General features: G+C 42.7%; 2 protein-coding genes and 1 long non-coding RNA gene across 6 annotated transcripts in view; 1 reads left to right on the top strand and 2 right to left on the bottom strand.

The window, feature by feature from the left end:
* Fam171b (family with sequence similarity 171 member B) overlaps positions 1–7,765 on the bottom strand; it is a 66,421-nt gene extending 58,656 nt beyond the window's left edge. Inside the window, exon 1 of one of the 2 annotated variants that reach the window (XM_063259415.1) lies at positions 7,504–7,765. In XM_063259415.1, coding sequence (XP_063115485.1) covers positions 7,504–7,714 — 211 coding nt within the window. In that variant the 5' untranslated portion in view covers positions 7,715–7,765. The remainder of the gene's footprint in view (positions 1–7,503) is intronic. The other variant, XM_063259414.1, reaches the window with a different exon arrangement.
* On the top strand, positions 6,457–20,705 carry LOC134478330 (uncharacterized). Its single transcript, XR_010050919.1, has 3 exons — positions 6,457–6,745; positions 10,121–10,312; positions 20,569–20,705. It is a non-coding gene; the product is annotated as an uncharacterized LOC134478330 (long non-coding RNA).
* The window catches only part of Itgav (integrin subunit alpha V), a 76,859-nt gene continuing 70,419 nt past the window's right edge, over positions 15,347–21,786 (bottom strand). For all 3 annotated transcript variants that reach the window (XM_063259411.1, XM_063259413.1, XM_063259412.1), the window contains 4 exons: positions 20,658–20,771; positions 20,455–20,562; positions 19,772–19,894; positions 15,347–19,096 (listed from right to left, as the gene is read on the bottom strand). In XM_063259411.1, coding sequence (XP_063115481.1) covers positions 19,001–19,096; positions 19,772–19,894; positions 20,455–20,562; positions 20,658–20,771 — 441 coding nt within the window. In that variant the 3' untranslated portion in view covers positions 15,347–19,000. The remainder of the gene's footprint in view (positions 19,097–19,771; positions 19,895–20,454; positions 20,563–20,657; positions 20,772–21,786) is intronic.

The raw sequence follows: 21,786 nt of genomic DNA, 5'->3' as shown, positions 1-21,786 counted from the left end.
TAATTTTACCCACCACATCTGTGCAGTGATGGAAAAACCTCACATGTCGATAAAACACAAAAATGTTATTAGAGCCTAAATGTTACTGCAGGCTTTGTTCTCTTCTTCCTGCATGTAGTTAAAAAGGTTTAACTACACAGGGCAGCTTTTCCTAGTGGTTCACAAGGTCAGGAATTCCTTTGAAAATCTCATCTATGCCAAACATTGGGCACCTTCAGATCGTATCATGAATTTCAGGGTCCTCGCAGCGCCCTCCTGCTCTTCCTCCGGCTCCCTGGCACCTCTGCTTCATCATGTATTAGGGCACTGAGGACCTTCCCATACGGAAGGAAGAAAGCACGCACCGTCCTCCTTCACAGCTGACTTCCTCCATTCCCACTCATCGCTGCCCCATGAGATCTGTCACCTCCTCTTGTCTAGGACCCCCAAAATCTCCACTTCTTGCACCTTTACTTCCTACATTTGTGAAAATTTATCAGGAAATTCTATGCAACAGAAGCAATCTGAAAACACACACCCTCAACTCTTGATACATGAACTTGAATCAGATGGTAAAGCAGGGTCTAGGTTATGAAAAAGCTCATCCCTTGTCCTATTCTCTTTGAAGGAAACCCTAAAATGACCCTGAACAGTCTAATCACACTTGGTCACACTGCCAGGTGGTGCCAGTTTATGGCACAGGTCCTCCGACACAGCCAGAGCAAAGCCTCTAAGAGAAGGTCACCCTGGAGTCTAGGATTTCAGGAAGGGTTACTATAAAGCATGGGCCTGGTATAACCTGCAAAGTCAACCCCCTTTTTTCTTACTTTTATAATTCAGACACTGCTTCTGTGTTAACAGCTTCAGAAGAACAGATTAGTTCATTCATCCACTGCTGCACAAATTCATTTCTTACATAATTATAATGAAATACACTACAGAAACCTTTAGATTTTGGGAAGCACAAACCAAAGCTTCTCTGCTAAACCTCCATAACCTAATCCTGTCTATATCACAAAACACACTTTGTAGGACTTATTTGAGGAAAAGAATTTGTCCTAAGTGAACATATTTTGAAAACATTAATATGGTGACTTTTTAACTTCAGGTATGCAAGTTAATTCACCGTTCCACAGTATACTTGTTGATTCACACAGAATTCACTTCATTTAGTTAAACAGTGAAATAAATTCTACTTTGCTCATTATTCTTGGTGGCATGTTTTCCATCACACAAAAGGGATGGTCTCCGTCTCTCTCAGTTTTACAGTGACTCAATATTCTTTTGCTAACCTTGTCTTGGTCACACAGACATTATCAACAAGCACTGCTAGTGCACATGTGAAAGAAGACTAGTACTGCGTTGAGGTTCGGAAGAACATAATGCAGTGAATGACAGGGCAGTGTTCCAACAGCTTTAATTTCTACCCCTTCCCTAAAGATCAGGGTACAGGCAAGAGTGGGATAGGCTTCGATACACAGGACACATTAGGAAAAAGAAATCATCTACTAACCACCCTGTGTCCGTTTTTGGCACATTCTTATTAAAAAAAAAAAAATAGGAGTAAGTAGCCAAGAATAGGATTTTAGAAAGGACAAAGGATGGGGCTGGGGATTTAGCTCAGCGGCATAAGCGCCTGCCCTGCAAGCAGGCAGTCGTAAGTTCGATCCCTGGTACCGATAAAAAACGAAAAAGACAAAAAAAAAAAAAAGAAAGGACAAAGGATGTGGAGTTCTGTGATACCCCAGAGTAGTGATGGCGAACCTATGGCACGCGTGCCAAAAGCTGGATGTTTGTTATCACTGAAAGCTTAAAAGGTTCGCCATCACCACCCTGGAGTAATTACTCAGGGATAAACAAAGGACCTCCCAGCCAACTCCTGAGCTAAGGATGGACATGAACACCAGCTTCCAGACAGTCAGTCACCCCAAAACCCAGCTAGTGTTGGGTTCACAGATAGGAACTGTGATTGACTTAACCAGATCAGCACTCATGATTTCAACAGAGCTAATATATGAATTAAAACTATATCATTACTAACTAATGTCTTCCCCAAACAGGTATAAAACTGAACTGAGCACAATAACTGATAATACTTACAACTATTAATTTAAATTTCAATTTTTTCCCTAAATGTGTGTAATACAGAAACCTGCTGGAGGGAGGAGGAAAAATCCACATTAAATAGAAATTAAAATCTCACCTATAAAGGAAATTAACTTTAATTTGTAATGTTTCTGCAAGACACAGATCCTTACTGTGGAGAACTTTGACCTTATGAGTTCAAGGTTCCAAGTGCCAGAGATCATCCTCAAGTACCCGAGAACCAGCCTAGCCATTGTGATGACAGTCATGGAAGAAGAATTTAAAAGGCACAGAAATCAGAAATCTGATGTCTTGAATGTGGTTTACTCTCACACAGAGGCCAATTAAAAAGGCATCTCTGGTCAAACAGAAGCTGCTCACTTGCTTTACATACCCCTGCACATAAACACACAGTGTTCACAGTTTTAGCATCTTCTAGGTAACTACGTGAAAACACACCCCGTACCAAGAGCAGGTGGGAAATGCTGCAGCCTTGCCTAGCTAAGGCAGTTCAAACAAAAGAAAAAAAAATTAAGACTCATGACACTGAGCCAAGTAAACAAATGACAACAATCCCACGGCTAACCTCGGAAGACAGAACTTTGAAAGGGAGTCAAGTTCAATATTTACATGCTTGGGGAAAGAGTTTTGTTTCAGAAAAATATTTGGTACAGTGTCTGTTCAGTCACATGAAGAACACTGTAAACCACCACTAAAACAAACCAGACTCAAATCCAACACAATGGCATGTGTTTCCAACCTGTAACTGACACCAAGAAAGAGCTCCCATTGGTTATGAAAATCCTGCAAAGAGATCACAAGGAAGCCATCTGGGAATTCGGCCGGTGGAGCAGGAGGACTTCTAATGCATAGCCGGTTTCCAGTCCCCCTTGTCATATGGATCTTCCGATTCCTTGAACTGGAAGAAGTACGTAAACGTTTACATGGAGGGGAGATTTAAATAGGAAATAAAAAGTCACCATGGGCAGAAAGAAATGGCAGCAAGACATGAGACAGATGTAAGCCCAGAGGGCCAAGGTAGCAACTGCAGTCTAAGATTACAGTGTCATTCTGTACACCGGAAACTGGCTAAGAGCCTAGATTTTTATTCCCTTTCCCCCTAAAAGGGGAGCAGGTAGGTGACTATTCAGTCTATGTGATGGTAAGAATGGATATGTTAATTTTCTCAACTATTTATTATATGTATCAGAACATCATGTTGTATACCGTAACTATACACAATAAAAATTTAAATCTACTTAACTTAGTACCATATATTAACTTTAATTAATTACTTTATTGAGATAAGCACAGCTGCACAAAACATGGAGGAAACCTTTTTTGGTAAACTTTAAAAATATGCCACCTGACCTAGCATTTCCACTTCTAAGCACTTGTCCAAGACTTATGAAAACAGGTCCACACACAAATTCCGGTGAGAACACTCAGCTTCACACACAATAGTTCAAACGGCAGATAACCCACAAGCCTCAGCAGCAGAAGTGCTAGAGTCATTCACACGTTGGAATACTACTCAGCAGTGAAATGAAACAAACTACTGACTGTGCAAGATCAAGAATGAAGTGCACAGAAATTATTCTGAGCAAGAGAGGCTGGATGCCGTGGTGTGCCTTCTATATGAGTTCCTGCTTTTAAGCTCTTGAAAATGTAACGTGAAGCTATGAACAGCTGCTGGCTCAGGTGAAAGACAGGAAAGCAGAGGGAGGGAGCTTTGTGGGATGGTGGAAATGACCCATGTCACACCTGGGCACAGCTCACAGTTAGATGGCAGTAACCTTCTGTCAAAATAGTGCAGTTATGGGTCAGTACTGTCCATGATGCATTTTTGCCTCTTGAAAAAAACAATGGTGAAAAAAATCACCCATTTGAAAAGACAGGGACAGAGGTAGGTGTGAACCACTAATGCCAAACTTCTGATCAGTTAAGGCTGAGTGACTGCCACAATCTTTTCATGTTAGTTTGTGTGTTTTCTTTTTTAATTTTTATTTGTATAGTGTGTGTATGCTGCAGTCTGTAATGATTACATGTGCGGGTCACATGTTAACTTTTTTTTGTCCCCTTCATCTTGCATCTCTCCTCTCCTCCCTCCTTCCATTGCTTGGTCATCTGCCATTTCATAAAATAAAAAGTTTTAAAAATAGACATCCCTGAAATATTCAGAAAATTGTCCATACCACAGGAACAAAACATATACCTCAAGCCATTCTCTGCATGTAAAAGTCATCTCAAGATCCACAGAGAACCCTGTGCCTGGGCTTCACATGGAGAAATTTTTTTTTTCTTTTTTATCAGTACCGGGGATCGAACTCACAACTGTCTACTTGCAAGGCAGGCGCTTATGCCACTGAGCTAAATCCCCAGCCCCGAGAAATTTTTTTGAGTGTGCTGGAAATCAAACCCAGGATCTTGTGCTTGCCAGGCAGGCACGGCACACGGGGAACATTTTAAATGTGGATCATTACTTTCGCCCACTTCTCTCCATACTACCTCACCTCCCACGTAACACAGAGCCTCAGAGTGAAGAGGCATGGGTGTCTGACCTCCACCAGCCCTCAATCATGCTTCTACAGCCCCTCGACTATTTCTCTCTAGCAGATATTGCTACAGATGGAGAGATCAGAGCGGCTGCCGACCCTGGAGAAAACAGCTCCTCTGACGGACTTTTAACCTTAGCCTCTCTCCTCTCTAACCTGTGAACACACAGCCTTTATCAGTCAATGAGAAAACGCAAACATACCTGTTTCAAATCTGAATTTTTTAAAAGTTGAGTCAAGTTTTTGGAAGCTCACCTTCTTATTTCTCAACAATATTAGATCATAAATAATGTTTACAATAACAAAGTGTAGAAAACAACCTCGGTCAATTTCTCTACTACACACACATGCTCAGTTATGTACCCACCACTGAAAGCGTGTTAGTCTTCTAAATTGTGCCTGAGAAAAGTTCTACCATTTTCACACAACAAGTCCCAAGAGTCAGAAGCACCAGCAGGGAGGAAGACAAAACTCAGGTGAATGTCAGCTATTTAAAGGTGCAATGTGTTAAGGCTCTCCTCCCCCTCCATCCATCACAGGAGGATTACCAGTGCGTTTAGGGAAAGAACAGTGTTGAGGTCTTAAAGTTTTTCATGGAGCCTAGTAAATGTGCTCGAGTACCAGTACCAGTGAGTTCTCTGTAAATAACACTAGATGAACACGGAAATTAGCTACTGTTAAAGACCCAGATGTATCTACATACACAGATGTATCTACACACACGTCTTTCTATACAACACTCCTTTATCTTCACACACCTTCTGCTACGTTTACTGACGTTTTAACAACAAACACTTAGCAAATAAAACATTCACTGATCCTGGCAGAGTCATCCTTTCATTCGTGGTGTCTACCCATAGGAATTCTCTTCAACAACAGAAAGTGAACTGGACAAAGTCCTGGTGCCTCTGTGTTAGGAGGAGACAGACTCAGACACTCAGAAGCACTGAGGACAGTCAGTCGTGCTAGGGACAGAAGAATTTGCAGGTCACCATCTGCTACACCTGGTTGGGAGAGGCTTCTAGGGTACAGAGACACGTGAGGGGCCCTGAGGAATCCAGGGAGAGAAAACAGCTCCGGAACGCACGGGCAAAGCAGAGACACAGGAAACAGCCTAGCTGGGGGGGGGGGGGGTGCTGCAGGAGCGGGGAGAGGGGTGTGTAAGAGATGGAGCTCTCGGGCCTTTTTCTGGATCTGAGCTTCCAGCAAGAGGGAGACGGAGGTGAAGCCACAGGAGGATGGAGCAGAAATTATCCTATTAAACGGTTTAAAAGACGACGGCTAGCTGCCTGGGAGGTCAGCCAGTCTGGAAAAAGAAAATCAGTTCAGGGTAGACTCAGATCACAGGACTCGGAGGACTGGCCCAGCTTCACCCGCACACAGGCTGGGCTTCGTCACCACACGGGTGACTTTCCAGGAACTCCACGCGCAGCACTGGAGCTGCTCTCTTGTCTCCGCTGGACTGGGGCTCAGGGTTTTGAGGAAGAAGCACCTGGCTCCTTAGTTCTCAGGCTCTAGGTTGATGTACTAGCTAGTGGCTCCACTAGCTCAATGAATCCACTAGGTGAGTAAACAAAGCCTGCCAGTTTCCCACACAGGCGTCTTTCTCAGCACAGCCCCACACAGATATGAGAAAGCCATTATTTAATCTGCCAATGCCTTACAGCGGTTCCTGCAATTACCAGTAAGTTTCATTGCAACACACATACATCACGGTGGCCAAAGCCCACGCACCTACTATTCCTAAAAGGCAAATGTCAGCCATAAAGTCCGTCAGCACGCACCCAGACCTCCGTTTCATAGTTAATTTATGAAATTTTTCTTGTAGGGAAAACATTCAATGGATTACACCCTGTGTCCAATTTCTTTAAGTTCTGCGTGTGTCCAGCAGGAGCCTCGCCCACACCTCGGGGTCCTGGCTTCCAAGTATTGCAGGCTGGACAGGGAAAATCAGGGCGCACTGCCCATCTTTCCGGACTTCTGGCCACACTTGAGCGTTACTAATGGTGTCAGAGGGCGTCGGAGACGCTGGCTGTCCTGCACACGTTGGTGACTCGAGCCCAGGCCGCGCGGGGGAATCACAGCTGCGTGAGCGCTGCTCTCTAACGACGAGCAAGCGACACAACGTAAGATGCGGATCCCGCTCTGAATCTCATTTCGGCATCTTGCATAACGTTCGTTACCAGGCAGGATTTTCAAACAAAAATAATCGTCCTCGCATAATTCTCTAGGAAACTGACTGGCTCCCCCTGCCCTCCAAAAAGCAGGCGGCATCTCCACACCCGGGCAGGGCAGGGCGGGGCAGGGCCTGGCGATGCGCGCGGATCAATCGTAGGGAGCGGAGGGGTGGGCGCGCCAGCCGCCGGCCTCGCCTGCCCTCGGCGCCCCAGGCCTGCGCCCCGCAATGGAGCGCGGGCACAGCTGCGGGGGAATCCGCTACCGGGAGCCGGACCTGCGGGACGCGCCTTCTCCTCCCGCCCTCAACCCGAGCTCACTGTTTCACCTTATTGTATTGCAGGCTCCCCCACCCCTTTCTGGGCTAAGGAGAGAGAAATAATCCAATCGATCCGGATTTTTTTCTCCCGGTCTAAATTTAAATACAGTCGCCAGGGCAAGGCGGGTTAGAGGCTGCGAGGGCGGGCGGCGCGATCTCTCCGGCCCCGCGAGCTGGGGACCGAGGACGAAATGCTGGGGACCGTGGGTGCGCGTGTGTGCCCGTGCGTGTGTGCGCGTGTGAGTGCGCGCGTGGGTGCATCCCTCCCAGGCCGGGGAAGGAAGGATCCGCGAGGCAGGAGGGAAGGGGAAGGCGCCACCCACCCGCGAGGCACCCGCCGCCCCGCGCCCCTGCCCGGCCCGGCGCCAGCGAGGCCCGGCCCGCACTTACCCGGCCCCGGCGGGGTGGCGGACGCCCCGGGCGTCCCTGGCCGCTCGTCCTCGGCCTCCGTGCGCTGCTTCTGCTGCTGCTGCCGGATGAGGCTGAGGTCGGAGCGGCCGAGCTCGGCGCCCGCGGCCGCGGGGAGCTGCAGCGCCCGCAGCAGCGCGAGGACCAGGCCGAGCCGCAGGGCGCAGGGCGCGCGCGCGCCGAGCCTCGCCATGGCCGGGAGCCGCAGGCCCGCGCGGCATGTCCGCGCCGTGCGCCTCCGCCCGCTCCCCGCCGGGAGGGGGAGGCCGAGGCGGGAGTGTGCATCCGCGCTCACGTGACGCGCCGGGCGGGGCGAGCGGGGCGGGCGGGGGGCGCGCGCGGGGCGGAGGCCCAGATGCGAGATCCCAGCGCCCCGCTGGGGCCTGGAGCCTGCAAACCCTGCAGTCCCCTGAGAGACGGCGGGAAAATCTGCTGAGTGCATAAAATTCCTCCTGCCCGACCCCAAAGTAGAAAAGAAAGTTGTACATTGGTTACCCTCATGTAACACTCTTTTCCCTGTACTGGGGATTCAATTCAGGGTCTTCAGATTGAGCTCCACCCCTAGCCTGTTTATCATTCATTGATGCATTCATTTTCTTTCAAGGTTTTGTTAACTTGCCAAGATGGTACTCAGACTTGCAATCCTCCTGCCTCAGCCTAAGTGCTGGGACCGCAGGCGTGCGCCACCGTGCACACCTCTTGTAATTCATAGCCAGGCTCAAGGCATCCAACAGCCAGAGCTTCCACCGAATCGGTTGTGTTGCGTCAGCACCATCATTGCTGATGGAGAACTTGGATTGAGGCTTTCCAGATTTTGAATAAACTTCCTTTTTTTTGCCTGAGTGGGAATTCCTTGTTGCAACATAAACTAGGTTTAAGTACATTTTTTTCCCAACCGTTGCCTGCCTACACTTTTCATGGGTGCGAAAACAACTTCCCAGCACTTAGCTAGGCCTTTCCTATGTGCCAGACTTTAGTCAGGTGACTGGAAAAAGTCAAATACAATCCTGTGTTCTAAGCACACGTCATCTCTTAGAGGAGAGGAATAAACGAAATATCCAGTGTGCTGGTAACAACTGGAAAAGCATTAAAACGCTCAGAAGTTGCACAGAATTGGAAGAAACCGACTGTGCTTGGCGAGGGGGCCGTGCCCTGCTGGGGAAGTAGCATAAAAGGAATAAGAGTTCCTCGCAGAAATTGGAGAACCGGGCCATCTAAACAGCACGTGGTTTGTGTGTGTACGCGTATGTGTAAAGCCCAGACGTGTGCGCTGTACTAGCAGGATGTACTTAAAGGCGTGACCAGTAAATCTAGGGGAGGATGGACAGCTTTAAATAGAGAAAAGACTGGAAGCCAGGTCCTTAAAAATAGTCATGACACACACTTGCTCAGCACAGTACTTTCAGTGAGCCAGGCTGCCCACGAGCTGCACAAACCTCGGCGCCGCGCAGGAACTAAAGGCAGAGGGGCTTTGGGAACTTGAGCGCTGTCCTGGTCTCCAGGACCGCTCTGCTGTATTCTCCTCCAAGCTACCCTGGACCTCAGAGAAGCAAGGAAAATGGAACGCCTCCAAAACCTGATTTGTGGTTCAAAAGGAAAGGAGAGCTGCTAGGATTCCGTCCTCCTGACAAAGGTGATGGGAGGATGCGGTATCGTGTCTTAGTACAGCAGACCTGCTGCGGGGAAATCCACTGAAACCCAGCTCTTAGCAGAGGTGGACCTCAAGGCTTTCAATATCGTGGACTATTAAAAGAGAGACGTTTTGTCCCTCTTAAGCAGTTAGATGGACTTTAAATGCTTCATGATTCATACAGTTAGTGCTTAATTGCTACAATATACAAAAGCTTGATGATTGCAGGCAATCAGAGCTGGTAATTGGTGAATCCAAGAAGGTGGTCGAGATACATAAAATCAATATTTTAACTCTATCTCAAGCTACTTATTTTATCATAAAAACAAGTAAATGTACACTTACCAATCTTTTGTCAAAGGGCCAAGAATATTTCTTTGCAAAACAAGTCTGACCTGGAAAGGCAAATATCTTATGTTCTCCCTACTGTGTGGAATCTGAAACAGATGACAGGAAAGAACAAGAGAGACTCTTATTATACAAGAGGGACCTGGGCATGGTGGTGTACACCTATAATCCCAGCACTGGAGGAGGCTGAGGCAGGAGGATCATGGCCAGCCTGAGCTATAGAATGAGAGCATAGAAAGATGAGGGGGTACTGAAACTGAGGATAATAGAGACATGGATATCATCAACATATATTATGTGCATTGAAACCCAATATATTATAAATTAATAGATGTTAGTACAAGTATATTTTTAAAGGAAACAGTCTAAAAAGATGGAAATTCTAGGTATCTAACCGCATCCTAGAGTTTGAGTTGCACACCACAATTGTGACGGCACCCCTATCATTTACAGTGGGTGGAAAGAGGTCTAAACAACTCTGTCACTTTGAGTGCCCAATCCATGTACGTTTGTCCCCTCTCACGTTTTTACAATTTTCTCACACATATTAATAAATTTTGTTTCCATAGATGCAATTATTCTTCTCTGACACTCATATCTTCTTTTTTTCCTATAACACAGAACCAGCAAAGAAAAAATGGGCAGGAAAAATGACTGCCTTTCTGTGCACACACAAACCATCACGTGGGGATGAAAACAAGTGGATGCTCACGAAGACGAAGACGAATCTGCTGACCTGACAGCACTTGCGACAAAGTCAGTGCGTTTCACAGAGAGCGGGAGGTGTCAGTTAACCCCGGAAGTTATTTCCAGGTACATAATCCATGAGAATGTTCATGCTCAATATGCTGTCATCTTTAATGTCAGAAACCCCATTTCTGCAGAAACACAGGAGCCTGCTGTCTGAGCCTTCCCATTGTGATGCATCCTCTGCCTGCATCCCCACCCCTTACCTGGACCCTTCCCATAAATCCCAAGACACTACTTTTCCTCGGACCCCTTTCCTGAGATCCTTGTGCTCAGATACCCTGCCATAAGCTGACCTCGCATCCTTTATTTCCTCCCAGCACCCTAATACCTACCTGCTTGTGTCCTCACTAGTTCAGGCTCGACGGGGCCAGGACCATTGAGTTCCAGCCATGTCTCCAGCGGACCCTGATGGTTTGATTACTTAACTGAGCTTTAAGAGACAGAGTTGTCAATGGAGGAGGACAGCTCTGAAATCCGTGATCATCCTCTGATGACTCACATCAGACCTGAGACTCGGTTTCCTCATCTGTACGGCTCGAGAAATAATAGAGCCAAAAGAGGTAACATGTAAAATACTTAGGGTTTCTGCTCATAGGCACTCTTGAGTAAGTGCCACCAATTATTCCTTTTGTGCAGGCGATGTGTATTTGTTCTGCTTCATACATGAATCTTACATGTATACAAACTGGGTTTTATTATGCATTAGCTCACATAGTAAGAAGCATTTTGCAGATCTGACTGAGCATGGGACGTTCATTCTGGAGCATGGGGGCCCTCTCTGTAGACAAAATCAACTGTGTTTGCATATGCATACTCACAGTAACAATCCAAAAGTGAAACCAATTTATTAGAACACCAGAAAGAATAAATTTAACAAAATGAGTGCAAAACTTTTACTTTGGGAGTTGTAAAACTTATTCAGAAACATTGAGAGATTTAATAGAAAAATATCCCCTATCTATGGATTGGAAATTTTAAGATTGATAAAAAGACTGCACTCCCTAAATTGATCTGTATAATCAACACAGTGCTTTTTGCAATCCCAGGTCACTCTTTTCTGGCAACTGCAAGCCGATTCTAAAATTCATACGTAATTCTGAACCGCAAAAGCAATCCCAAATATAAAGAACAAAAAGACTCACACTACCTGATTTCAAAATGGAAATGAAGACACTATTACGCTGGCTTAAAGAATAGACCTATTGATGATTAGGAAACAGTTGAGACTATAAAATTACACCTGTTTGTCCATGGCTGACTGATCCACCACAAGACTACCAAAGCATTTAGTGAAAGGAAACAGTCTTGTGGACTAGTGATGCTGGGGAACTGGACAGCCGTGTGCAGAAGGATGAAACTGGATCCCTCACATCACTTACAAAATCAGCTCAAATTGGATCAAAGACCTGAATGTAAAAGTTAAAATTTCAAAACTCTTAGAAGAAGAAACACAGGAATGATTCTTCCTGGCCTTGGATTCAGCAGTGGTTTCTTAGTCTCACACCCAAAGCCCAAAGGACAAGAACAGCCATAAAATATATAAACTGTACTTTATTAAACTTAAAACTTTTGTACATCAAACACTATCGAGAAAGTAAAAAGACACATTGGGTGAAAGTATGTATAAATCATGTATCTGGTAAAAGCCCTGGAGCAGGAGAATTGGACTTTTAGAATTAACAAAAAAAAAAAAAAAAAAAAAGACAAACCAATTTTTTTTAAAAAAGCAAAGGATTTGAATAGTCATTTTTCTTTTTCTTTTTTTTTTTTTTTGTTTTTGTCTTTTTCATTTTTATCGGTACCGGGGATCGAACTCACGACTGCCTGCTTGCAAGGCAGGTGCTTATGCCGCTGAGCTAAATCCCCAGCCCCTTGAATAGTCATTTTTCCAGAAAAGGACTAAAAATGGCCAAAAAGCACACACAAAGATGCGCAGTATTATCAGTTACAAGGAACCGCAATTCAAAAGCACAAAGAGTTGCCTCTTCCCATCTGCTGGGACAACTATGAGAACTAAAAACCATAAAATAACAAGCACTGGTGAGACTGGTGAGACTGGTGAGACTGGTGAGCCCTCATTCATGGTTTGAAAAGTAAAACAATACAGCCACTTTCGAAAGCCAGCAGTTTGTTCAAAGGGAAAGAGATAGAATTACCCGATGAGCCAGGCACCCTATTTCTGCATGTGTACGCTAAAGAAGTGCAAACAGGTGTTAAACAAAAGGCTCAGCACACATGGTCACAGTGGTGGTACTGTGCCAGGGGGGAAATAGCCAGGGCGGAAATAACCCAATAGTCAGCAACAGAACGGACAAGCATGACATAGAGTGTAGGGGATTGGTAACTGGAGGTCATTAAACACCAGCTGAACTGAATCAGCGCGGTGCTGAGGACGGATGGCCCACCTGAGGGCTGTTGCCAGCATAAAAAGGAGACCTGGAAAGGCAGAGTAGCGCTGTGGCTTCTCCTAAGTGGCGTTGTTGTTTAGAGCCATTGAGTCTCCTGGCAGAGCTTGTCATGCTGGCTCCCCTGACATGAACTCGGCTGTTGTCATTAGAGGAGCTTGGGGCCTTCTTGCTGAGAGTGGCTGCAGTTCACTTTGGGGGAGCTCTGGTTCTTACTTCTACACTCTTAACTGCACTGTTCAAAGAGGAACCCATTTATAAGCTTCTAGAATTTTGGGGGTGCATTTACAAATACTCTTCACAAGGCCAAGAGTAATTTCTGTTACTCTGGCAGAGAGCAGAATTATCTACATTAAACACTGATACTTATGATACTCATCATTTTGCACGTTGGGGAGAAGCTGTAATAACTGGTCAATACGCTCCACATAGGATTGTCAAAAAGTAATTCCTGAAGAGTCCTACTCCAGCACCCTCAAAAATGGAGCACTAATGCTTTGGAATGGAATACTTTGAAATAAATGGTGCTCTTAATATGTGATGTTAAATTACCGTGTTAAATCCAAATTCAAAATACAGGCACTACTTCTATGAAAACAATTTCTGTTTCTTTATGCTTCACGAAATTGGCCGACTGGGTATAAGACAGAACTTAACCATGGTGCTTTCTAGGGGATTTAGAACATTAGAGAGTGAATAAAAATATTATTTGAAAAATAATATTGACACATCTCAGTCTACTCACCGGATAATAACAAATCCATTTTATAAATTATAGACAGCATTGCACAGCAAAATGTGTATTGGGCCAGGAGTTTGAATCCTGCCTTTGAATCCAGCTTTGGGCATGCAATAAAGTCCAGGCACTGCTTACCCTTCAATGGGCTGAAGCCGGGTTCTAACCTGTGGTTTTCAAGTTTAACCAAAAGGTGCCTTCAAAATTTTGATTTTTTGTCTTCTTTGAGGTTCACTGGGCTTCCAGAAATTGTAAATTGTAAGTTGGTATTTTTAAAAATCAAATTTGAGAATTTGAGAAATTTGAGAATTTCTTTTAGCTTCAAATAACTTCAAACAATTTACCATTTTTTGAGACTCTTCCACAAAGTTAGATTCTCCCCAAAGTCAAGTCTATTTTTGTTTTTGGCAATCGTGTGTGTGTGTGTGTGTGTGTGTGTGTGTGTGTAAATTTGGATAAATACTATTGACTCATCTCTAAATTTGTCCTTTTATTCCACCCACTCTTTTAATCCCCCTCCAATGGATTTTTTTTTTTTTTTTTTTTTTTTTGTAATGGGGACTAAACTCATGACCTCACGTTTGCCAAGAGGTGCTAATGCCACTGAGGTAATCCCTCTGCCAGATATAATTTGAAACCTAAAATTTCCATCTGGGTCTCTGGTGTTAGTTTCCAAATCTCTCCTAAAATGCCCACCTCTTTCTTTCCCCATTGTATTCAGGCTTTATTATGAACTCTCATATTGTTCTTTAAAGTCATACCTGCTAATTTATTTGTTTCTATGACTGGTTTTTCTCAGGACTGCAGCTATTTCTCGTGTTCCTATTTCTTCCCTTGTATGCACACACACACACTGTGGACTCTGGACTGTGTTATCTTCCTCTACTGCCTTTACCCAGATAGTTCCATCACGGGAAACTCACTTGATTTGAGGAAGCTTGGTTTCATGCTTTGTCAAACTGGGCCTATTTTAAAGATTTTAACCTTTTGTTCTAGGGAGAGTTAATGGATCTTGAGATGCACTATTTACTCCCAAGGCAGAGGTTTAATGGAGGTTTGGAAAAGACTGGGGTTTTTCTAAGAATGTGTCTGTGTAAGAGTTGAACTCCAATTTTTGTTTCTCCCATAGTGGAATGAATCCTACCCTTCCAGCCTTTGGCTTGCTGCTCTTTTTGGGCACCCTGGAGCCTCCCTGATTTGCACATGCACAGTTCAGGGGTCACCCAGGCGTGGGGGGCACATTTCTCCCTCCCTACTGTGGTTGCCTCCTTTTCTGGCGTTCCCACCTGAGTTTCTAGTCACAGTGAGTACCCCAAGTCACAGACGAACATACAACTTTTTACACAGGCTGGGTTTCCTTTATCTGAAAGGCCTGGCACCAAATCTGGCTCCGATTTCAGAGGTTTTTCAGTTTTTGGAATATCTGCATAAACTTTTTGGTAAAGTAAAGCATGGCAGCCTGCTCAGAAAGCCTCAGATTTTGGAGATTTGGGGTTGGGGGTTCTGGATTAGGAATGTTCAACTTGTAGAACTGCAGATGCATACGAAGTCAGGAAACAAAGAAATGTGGATTTTAGTAATAATCTGACAAGATGAAAATAAACGTTACGTGACAAAAGAAGTAATTATTTAAAAATGAAAAGACTCTTAGATTTCAAGCAAACACACATTTATTTTTCTCAGCGGGTATTTTAACACCTGATTCCCTTTGCTTTTTTGTTTTCTTCAAATGAGCAGCACTCTTAAGAACTTTTAGAGAAGTATGTCACTTTGAGGTCACACTTTCTGTGCATGATAGCTGGCTCATGTGATTAAAAACCAATGCAATAGGCTGGGGATTTAGCTCAGTGGCTCAAGCACTTGACTGGTAAATGCAAGGTCATGAGTTTGATCCCTGGTACCAAAAAGAAAAAAAGCAAAACACTACAGAAGGAAGGATGAAACCCACACACAAAGTGACACCATTCGATCCAGTTTATTGTACAGTCACAAGTTACACAGCGGAAACTGAGCAGAGCCCTGCATCAGCTTTCACTCACTGAATCCAAGTTAGCAAATGACAGATTGGAGAACAAACTCATTGTAGGTCCTACCCAATGTGGGTGACCAGAAGAGAAGCTAAGATAATTACTTTCTATGTTAGCAAATTAATTTGAGACACATAGCTTCCAACCTGTCTTCAGAGATTTCAAAGTGTTTCAAAGTTGTTAAGGCATAGTTCATAGTTCATATCCAGCCTGAAATAAAATGTAGAATGGACCCTTTGAGGGGTAAATCATTTCACTTGTATATGTACAGCAGAATCACTCTTTCCTGTAATCAAAAATACTAATACATCTCGGTTCAGATTAGGCTTACTAAATTAATGATGACTTTGATATGATCTAGGTTTAATTGTTATATTGCACTTGAGAATGACAACAAAAATCAAAGATTCAGTACCTCTCTCTAAAGGATCATTGTGTAACAGAAATTACAAAGAAATATTAAGTATACACCGCATGCTGCCAAATCATAGGTTCATTATTCAAATTAGCCAAGCAACAAGTTAAAAGGGACATTTTTCAAAGTACTGAGTATTTAGTAATTTTATTGACCTTTTTGGATCCTATACATAATTTCCGAATTCTCCCTTTATAAATCATTTATCAAATGACTTTATATATATGCTATTCATAAGTACAATCAAGGTGACACAAACAGGTAAAAGCCACACGCAGGTACCCCAAGGACACCGTATCCTTCTCCACCTGTATTCATCACGACATTCTGCAAGACAGTAACACGTATTAACTTACACATTCTGTCTGCTTACAGAAAGCAACCAATCTATCACATACGGTATGTCTGCCACGTAATCTCCCTTAGAGTCATGATTTACTATCTAGAATATTTCACACTCGTGTTAAGAAGCCAGTAAAGTCTCTCTTACTAACACTTGAAGCTTCTCCTTATATAAAGGATTACATTCATGAGAATTAACTATTAGTAATTTCGTAAGAGATGGAACTGTGCCAATGTTTTGACTAATTGCTTTGCCTTTCAGAATCATGAGGAACTTTGAATCAGAATTAAGATGACAATTAATCACAAGCGAAAAGAGAAGAAAAATGACCCTCACACAAATGTTTCTCAGAATATCAGTTCTGAAATAAGTACCTCTATAAGAAATCAGCATTAATGTCAGTATTTCTCATTTACCTCAAATGCTTTAATAGGCTCTCGCTTACTCATTTTTTAAAAATTGAATCATCATGGCAATTTTATGCTTCAAATTTTAATCTCAGCAAGTCACAACTATAGTACTACTGAAAATGTCTAGTGATTAAAATAGATTTCATAAAACTATTTTTGATATTTAGTAAAGTATACTCATATGTTACTTTAAGGTAAAAGGAATCTCAGCATTTTCCTCAGAGAGCAAACTTTCAAATTATACTCCATATTTTTATTGAGAAATATTTTCATTTTTGAAAGAAAAATCTCTAACAATACTTAAAACTGCACTTTATAAAGACAATTTAAAACACTGTGGTAATTGTAATATATTTAAATCTCAATAGATTATTCCTTGGTATAGAGGCCATAAAAGTAAGACAGTGCAAAACAAAATACTGACACTTTTGTCAAAGAGTAAATTTCTATCTGATGGGTATTTTCAGAAACAAAGCTATTAGAAAGGAAACAAAACAAGGTAAGACTTGCTACAGAGCAACTTAGTGACTGTCTGGTGGTAGGTGACACCTGACCCTAGGAAAAAAGTATTTTTTTCTAAAAATGTAAATCTACTGATGATAAAAAATACTTATTGGACATGACTACGATCTCTCAAACTACTAATAAATTTTATACTCTGAAACCCATTAATTTTAAAATTCACTACAGCTAACTACAGGGTCTTTCTAGGCTGTGATTTATGCAATTCATCTAAATGTGTTTCTATTTTATAAAAATATTCTCCAGGTCGGCTCAGCCACTTGTGCATGGAATTACAGCACACGATAAATTTCAATTATTTTTAAAACATAGAAAAATAGTCAATTATTTAAGGGAAACATTTAACATTGCCTAGTAAGGATGGCAGTTAAGAAGCTATTAAACTCTCAATTTCTTGTGTACAACATGATGTAATTGCACAAAAATAGATATAATTGATAGTCATTCCTAGATCCTGCGAATTGCAAATGAATCACATATACCATGCATATAAAACTACTTGTCACCTATGCTGCTTTTATTAAAAACTCTAGAGAAGTAATTTATGTTAAAAACCTAAGAACACTTTAAAAGTTTTTCAGTAACTTGAACTGCCTAGAAGAGTACCTTTTAGCAGTTATTCTGAGAGCTGAGGCTAGTTTTGGACATGGCTTTGCTTAAACTGAGGCACCGTCTGCATGGGTGGCACTGTGCTTGGGCTAGGAGGCACCCAGGGGGCCACAGTTCTAGTTTAGGGAAGCTCTCATGAGGTGAGGGCAGGGATCTAGGTTCCTGCACGTTACAAAAATGATCTCAACCTGTTTGCTCTCAGTAAAGCTTCAGAATTATAAGAAAAAAAATACAGACATGGGAGGAAAATAAATTAATACCAACTAAAAGCTCTGCTCTCATTTAAGAACTATTAATAACCAAAGAACTACAAGCAGACATAATTACATAATTAAAATGCTTCCTTTTTTTGAATTGAAAATAACCAGACAAAAACAATGGAATAGATGTAGTTTGGAAACAATTTCCAACTCCATATGGCTTTAAGCATCCTAGGTAGCTGAAATTAAACTATTACGCGAAAAAAGGAATTTTGATTATAGAATCAATCTTCAATATAAGGTGGTTTAAACGATGATGGAGAATTTAAATTATACAAGTTAAATGCAAATAAAATAGACTGCAGATTAAATATAAATAAAAAGTTAACACCATGTATACAATCTGCATATTCAAATATTGTACCGTTGCTGTTACTGGAAAGAAATCAATTTTTTCCCAGTGCTGAGGCTGAACTCGGGGCCGTGCAGGTCTGAGGAAGTGCTCGGCCCCTTAAATACACTTGCATGCTCTGGGATGGAATCGCAGTGGTAGTACATGGTTATTAAGAACTTCCACCCGTAAGTGATATTAAAACCTAAATTCATGCAATCACAAAGTAGCTCGGAAAGTTGACTCTGTAGTGTAATGTCTATCAGCACTGAGTACCTGCACAAAAAAGAGGGCACTCAGGTGCAAGGATGGATTGCTTTCAAACTTCTGCAACAAACAGTGGAAGGCAACATGCGAGCTCAGAAGCAGGAACTGCAGGAAGCACTGTTTTATATAAAGTAGTAACTCAGGCACTTTCTGCCCTCGGTACACTGAGTGAGAACCATCGCTGAACATTTCATCATTTAAATATCTAAAAATAGAAGCCAGGGCACCCATGTTAACTGTATGTCTGAACTTATTTATAACAAGAAGACTGATAGATATTGCTTTCTAGGTTGTGGTTAAACTGAGGCCGCGGGGTAGGATTAGCAGTCCAGTCTGGGAATTTCATTCCTCATGAAGGAGTTGTAAATTTGCAATCAAGTTGTTAATCCTAATGAATTGGGATGTGGTGCGATTTAAAAGTCACAATTAAGCTTCTGAGTTCCCTTCCCCATTTTCTTGAGGCTGTAGCTGCTCCCTCTCTTGTTCTTCTTGAGGCGGCCGGACACGTTTAAAAAAGCCCATCTGTGGAATTGAAACCAAAAGGCCAACCTTAATTTCACATCATAGAGGATATATATATAATAGTATCTCCTGAGTGGCTATATTATCACTGTCATGGTTTGCAGCGAGGTGTCCCTCAAGGCCTCATGTGGTCACAGGGTTTTTCAGAGGTGGCTGAATCTGGAGTGTGTGACTGTTTCCCAGTGCAATGCTAGAATTAAGAATGCTGGGACTAACGGTAGACGATTTTTGGATCGATCCCCTGATTGATCGGCACCATCCTAATCCCGGTAGACTGCATATAAAGTAAGAGACAGAGAGAGGCTTGTCTTGCTCTCTCGGTTTTTCTGCCCTCTGCCACTGTGAACCGCTGCCCCTCTGACCTGTGCCACCTGCCTTGGGGCCAGTCAACTATGGACGGAAACCTCCTCAAACTGTGAGCTAAATAAACCTTTCCCCTTTTAAGGTTGGTGTCAAGTTTTTGTGAGAGAAAAGTAACTAAGACAATGACCAAGAAAACTTAACTGGTACTTTGTGTAATTTCTCTTCCTTTGAATAATAATCAATCTTATCATGTACTGTAGTAGGTCCTTTTCTTCCTCCCTTATTTCTTTTCATTCTTGTTTGCCTCCTCCCTTTCCTCCTCTTCTGTTTCCTCCCTCTCCCTGCTCCACCCTCCTTCTGTTTGTCACTCACCCTGTACATCACGAACACCAGCACCGCCAGTAGCAATAGTCCTGCTAGAACTGCTAAAATGATCACCCACACGGGCACAGGCATAGGTGTGGGCTGAAGACCCCAGGTGACATTAGTGGTAACCTGTTGGGAGAAAAACTATTTAGTATTTAAAATAATTAGCTGGTTTAAATACCTGAGTGCCTATTAAATTTTATTCTACTGGTATTCACACCGTATTTTTTCCTTACGATGACTCAGTAATTACACATTGCTGTCACAGCATGGACAGGCAAGCAGGAAATTCCCAACCAAGGATAAGTCCTGTGTGCATCTGCAAAGACTTTCAACTAATCCAACCCAGTTTATGATGGTGTATTTCACTTTGAATCCTTAAGCATTTTCAAAATGCCTTGACTTGTTGCAGTTCATTTCCAACTTTCTAACTTTACGAGGAGGAAATATCCTAAAAGAGCCCCAAAGTAAATTAGTATGGTCAAGATGCTAAAAGGTCTAGTCTTAACAGTTCTAGATATGAGGAAGAAAGTAACTGATATTATACAAGGTTATAATCCTGTCGGACAACTCTGTTCTTTTAAATGGTTGAAACAGTTAAATATCCATTTTTTAAAAAAACCAAATACAGTCATCAAAGGCATTTCAAGACAGTGCATTCATTCCCTCTCCCTAAGTCCACGACTTACCACGGTGGAGTTGGAGATGTCCTCAATGGGGAGGTTCTTATAAGGGAACTCTATGACGCTGAACGAAGCAGATGACTTCAGAGAATAGGAATGATTCTGGTTTTCCTTCTGCAGGGATAGGACCAGGAGGTGATTTCTCAGCTGCCAGGCCCTTCTGACTTCCCGGGGGGACTGTCTGCTGAGCACCACATCCACCTACTTACGTTCATGAAGGTCTCAGTCCACAGCAGAGACTTCACATAGAGGATGGCACTCTTCCCTCTGTCCAGTCGCCCCACCTGGCAGATGATCTTCAAACACTGAGCGACTCCACAGCCCTGTGAGAGAAAAGCGTCCCTCACAAGGAAAGTTCACTCTACCACCACATTCCTGTTTGAGTATGAGGTGATTTGTTTTACTCTTTTTCTTTAAAGACCAAAGAGAGAAGATCTCAGTTCTTTCGTCTTAGAAGTATGCTGTTTAAAAAGGCTGATTAATGAAGTATACACTTTTTGTTATCAAGGGGCTAGTTTTAATGTGATTTATTACAGAAGAACAATCTATAATCCTCATCCATGAAGCAGTACCACCAACTGATGAAGAGGAATAGAAATGAGGAGAGGAACAGAATGACAAGGGGCATCTCTGTAAGAGGGTGTGAGGCTGGATGCCTTCCCTGCAAGACCATGAATGTGACAACAGGTGTCCACCCATGCCACTAATACTCAGCGCTGCACAGAAGGTTCTAGCTAACACAATTAGGCCACCCCATCATACAAAGACACAGAGAAGCTATCTCTTTACAGAAGACAGGGTCTAGAGGACACTAAGTAATCCATACTAAAACTAATCAAGTATTAATTAATAAGCACAAAAGGGGAGAATCAATACACAGATACACACTGGAAATTAAAATTTCAAAAGTAAGAAAAATCTATTTAAAACAGGATCCAAAAGAACAAAATACACAGAATTAGTATCACTAAGGAAGTATAAAACCAGAGCACTGAAAACTATAGAGCATTTTAGAAAGAAATTAAAGAAGACCTACCTAAATAGAAAGCCTGTGTTCACTGACAGAAGATGTGTTATTAAGATGACAACACTTCCCAAATTGATAGTCAGACTCAACAAAATTACTCTCCAGAGTCCAGGTACCTTTTTTAAAGTAATGGATGAACAGATCCTAAAATTCATATGGAGTTGCAAGAAACCAAGCAGCCCAAACAGTTCTGAAAAAGAAACACTGGTACCTGCTCCTCACCTCCCAACTTCCTAATTTACCACTGAGCTACTGTGGTGAAAATAATTTTGATATTGGCATCAGAACGCACATATAGGACAATGAAACAA

The sequence above is a fragment of the Cavia porcellus genome, unplaced genomic scaffold (genome assembly GCF_034190915.1).
Source record: "Cavia porcellus strain 051 isolate PalLab524CR breed Dunkin Hartley unplaced genomic scaffold, mCavPor4.1 scaffold_12, whole genome shotgun sequence".
Classification (NCBI taxonomy): Eukaryota; Metazoa; Chordata; class Mammalia; order Rodentia; family Caviidae; genus Cavia; species Cavia porcellus.
Note: the sequence above shows the minus strand (reverse complement) of the source record. Positions and strands in the feature narration are given on the sequence as shown.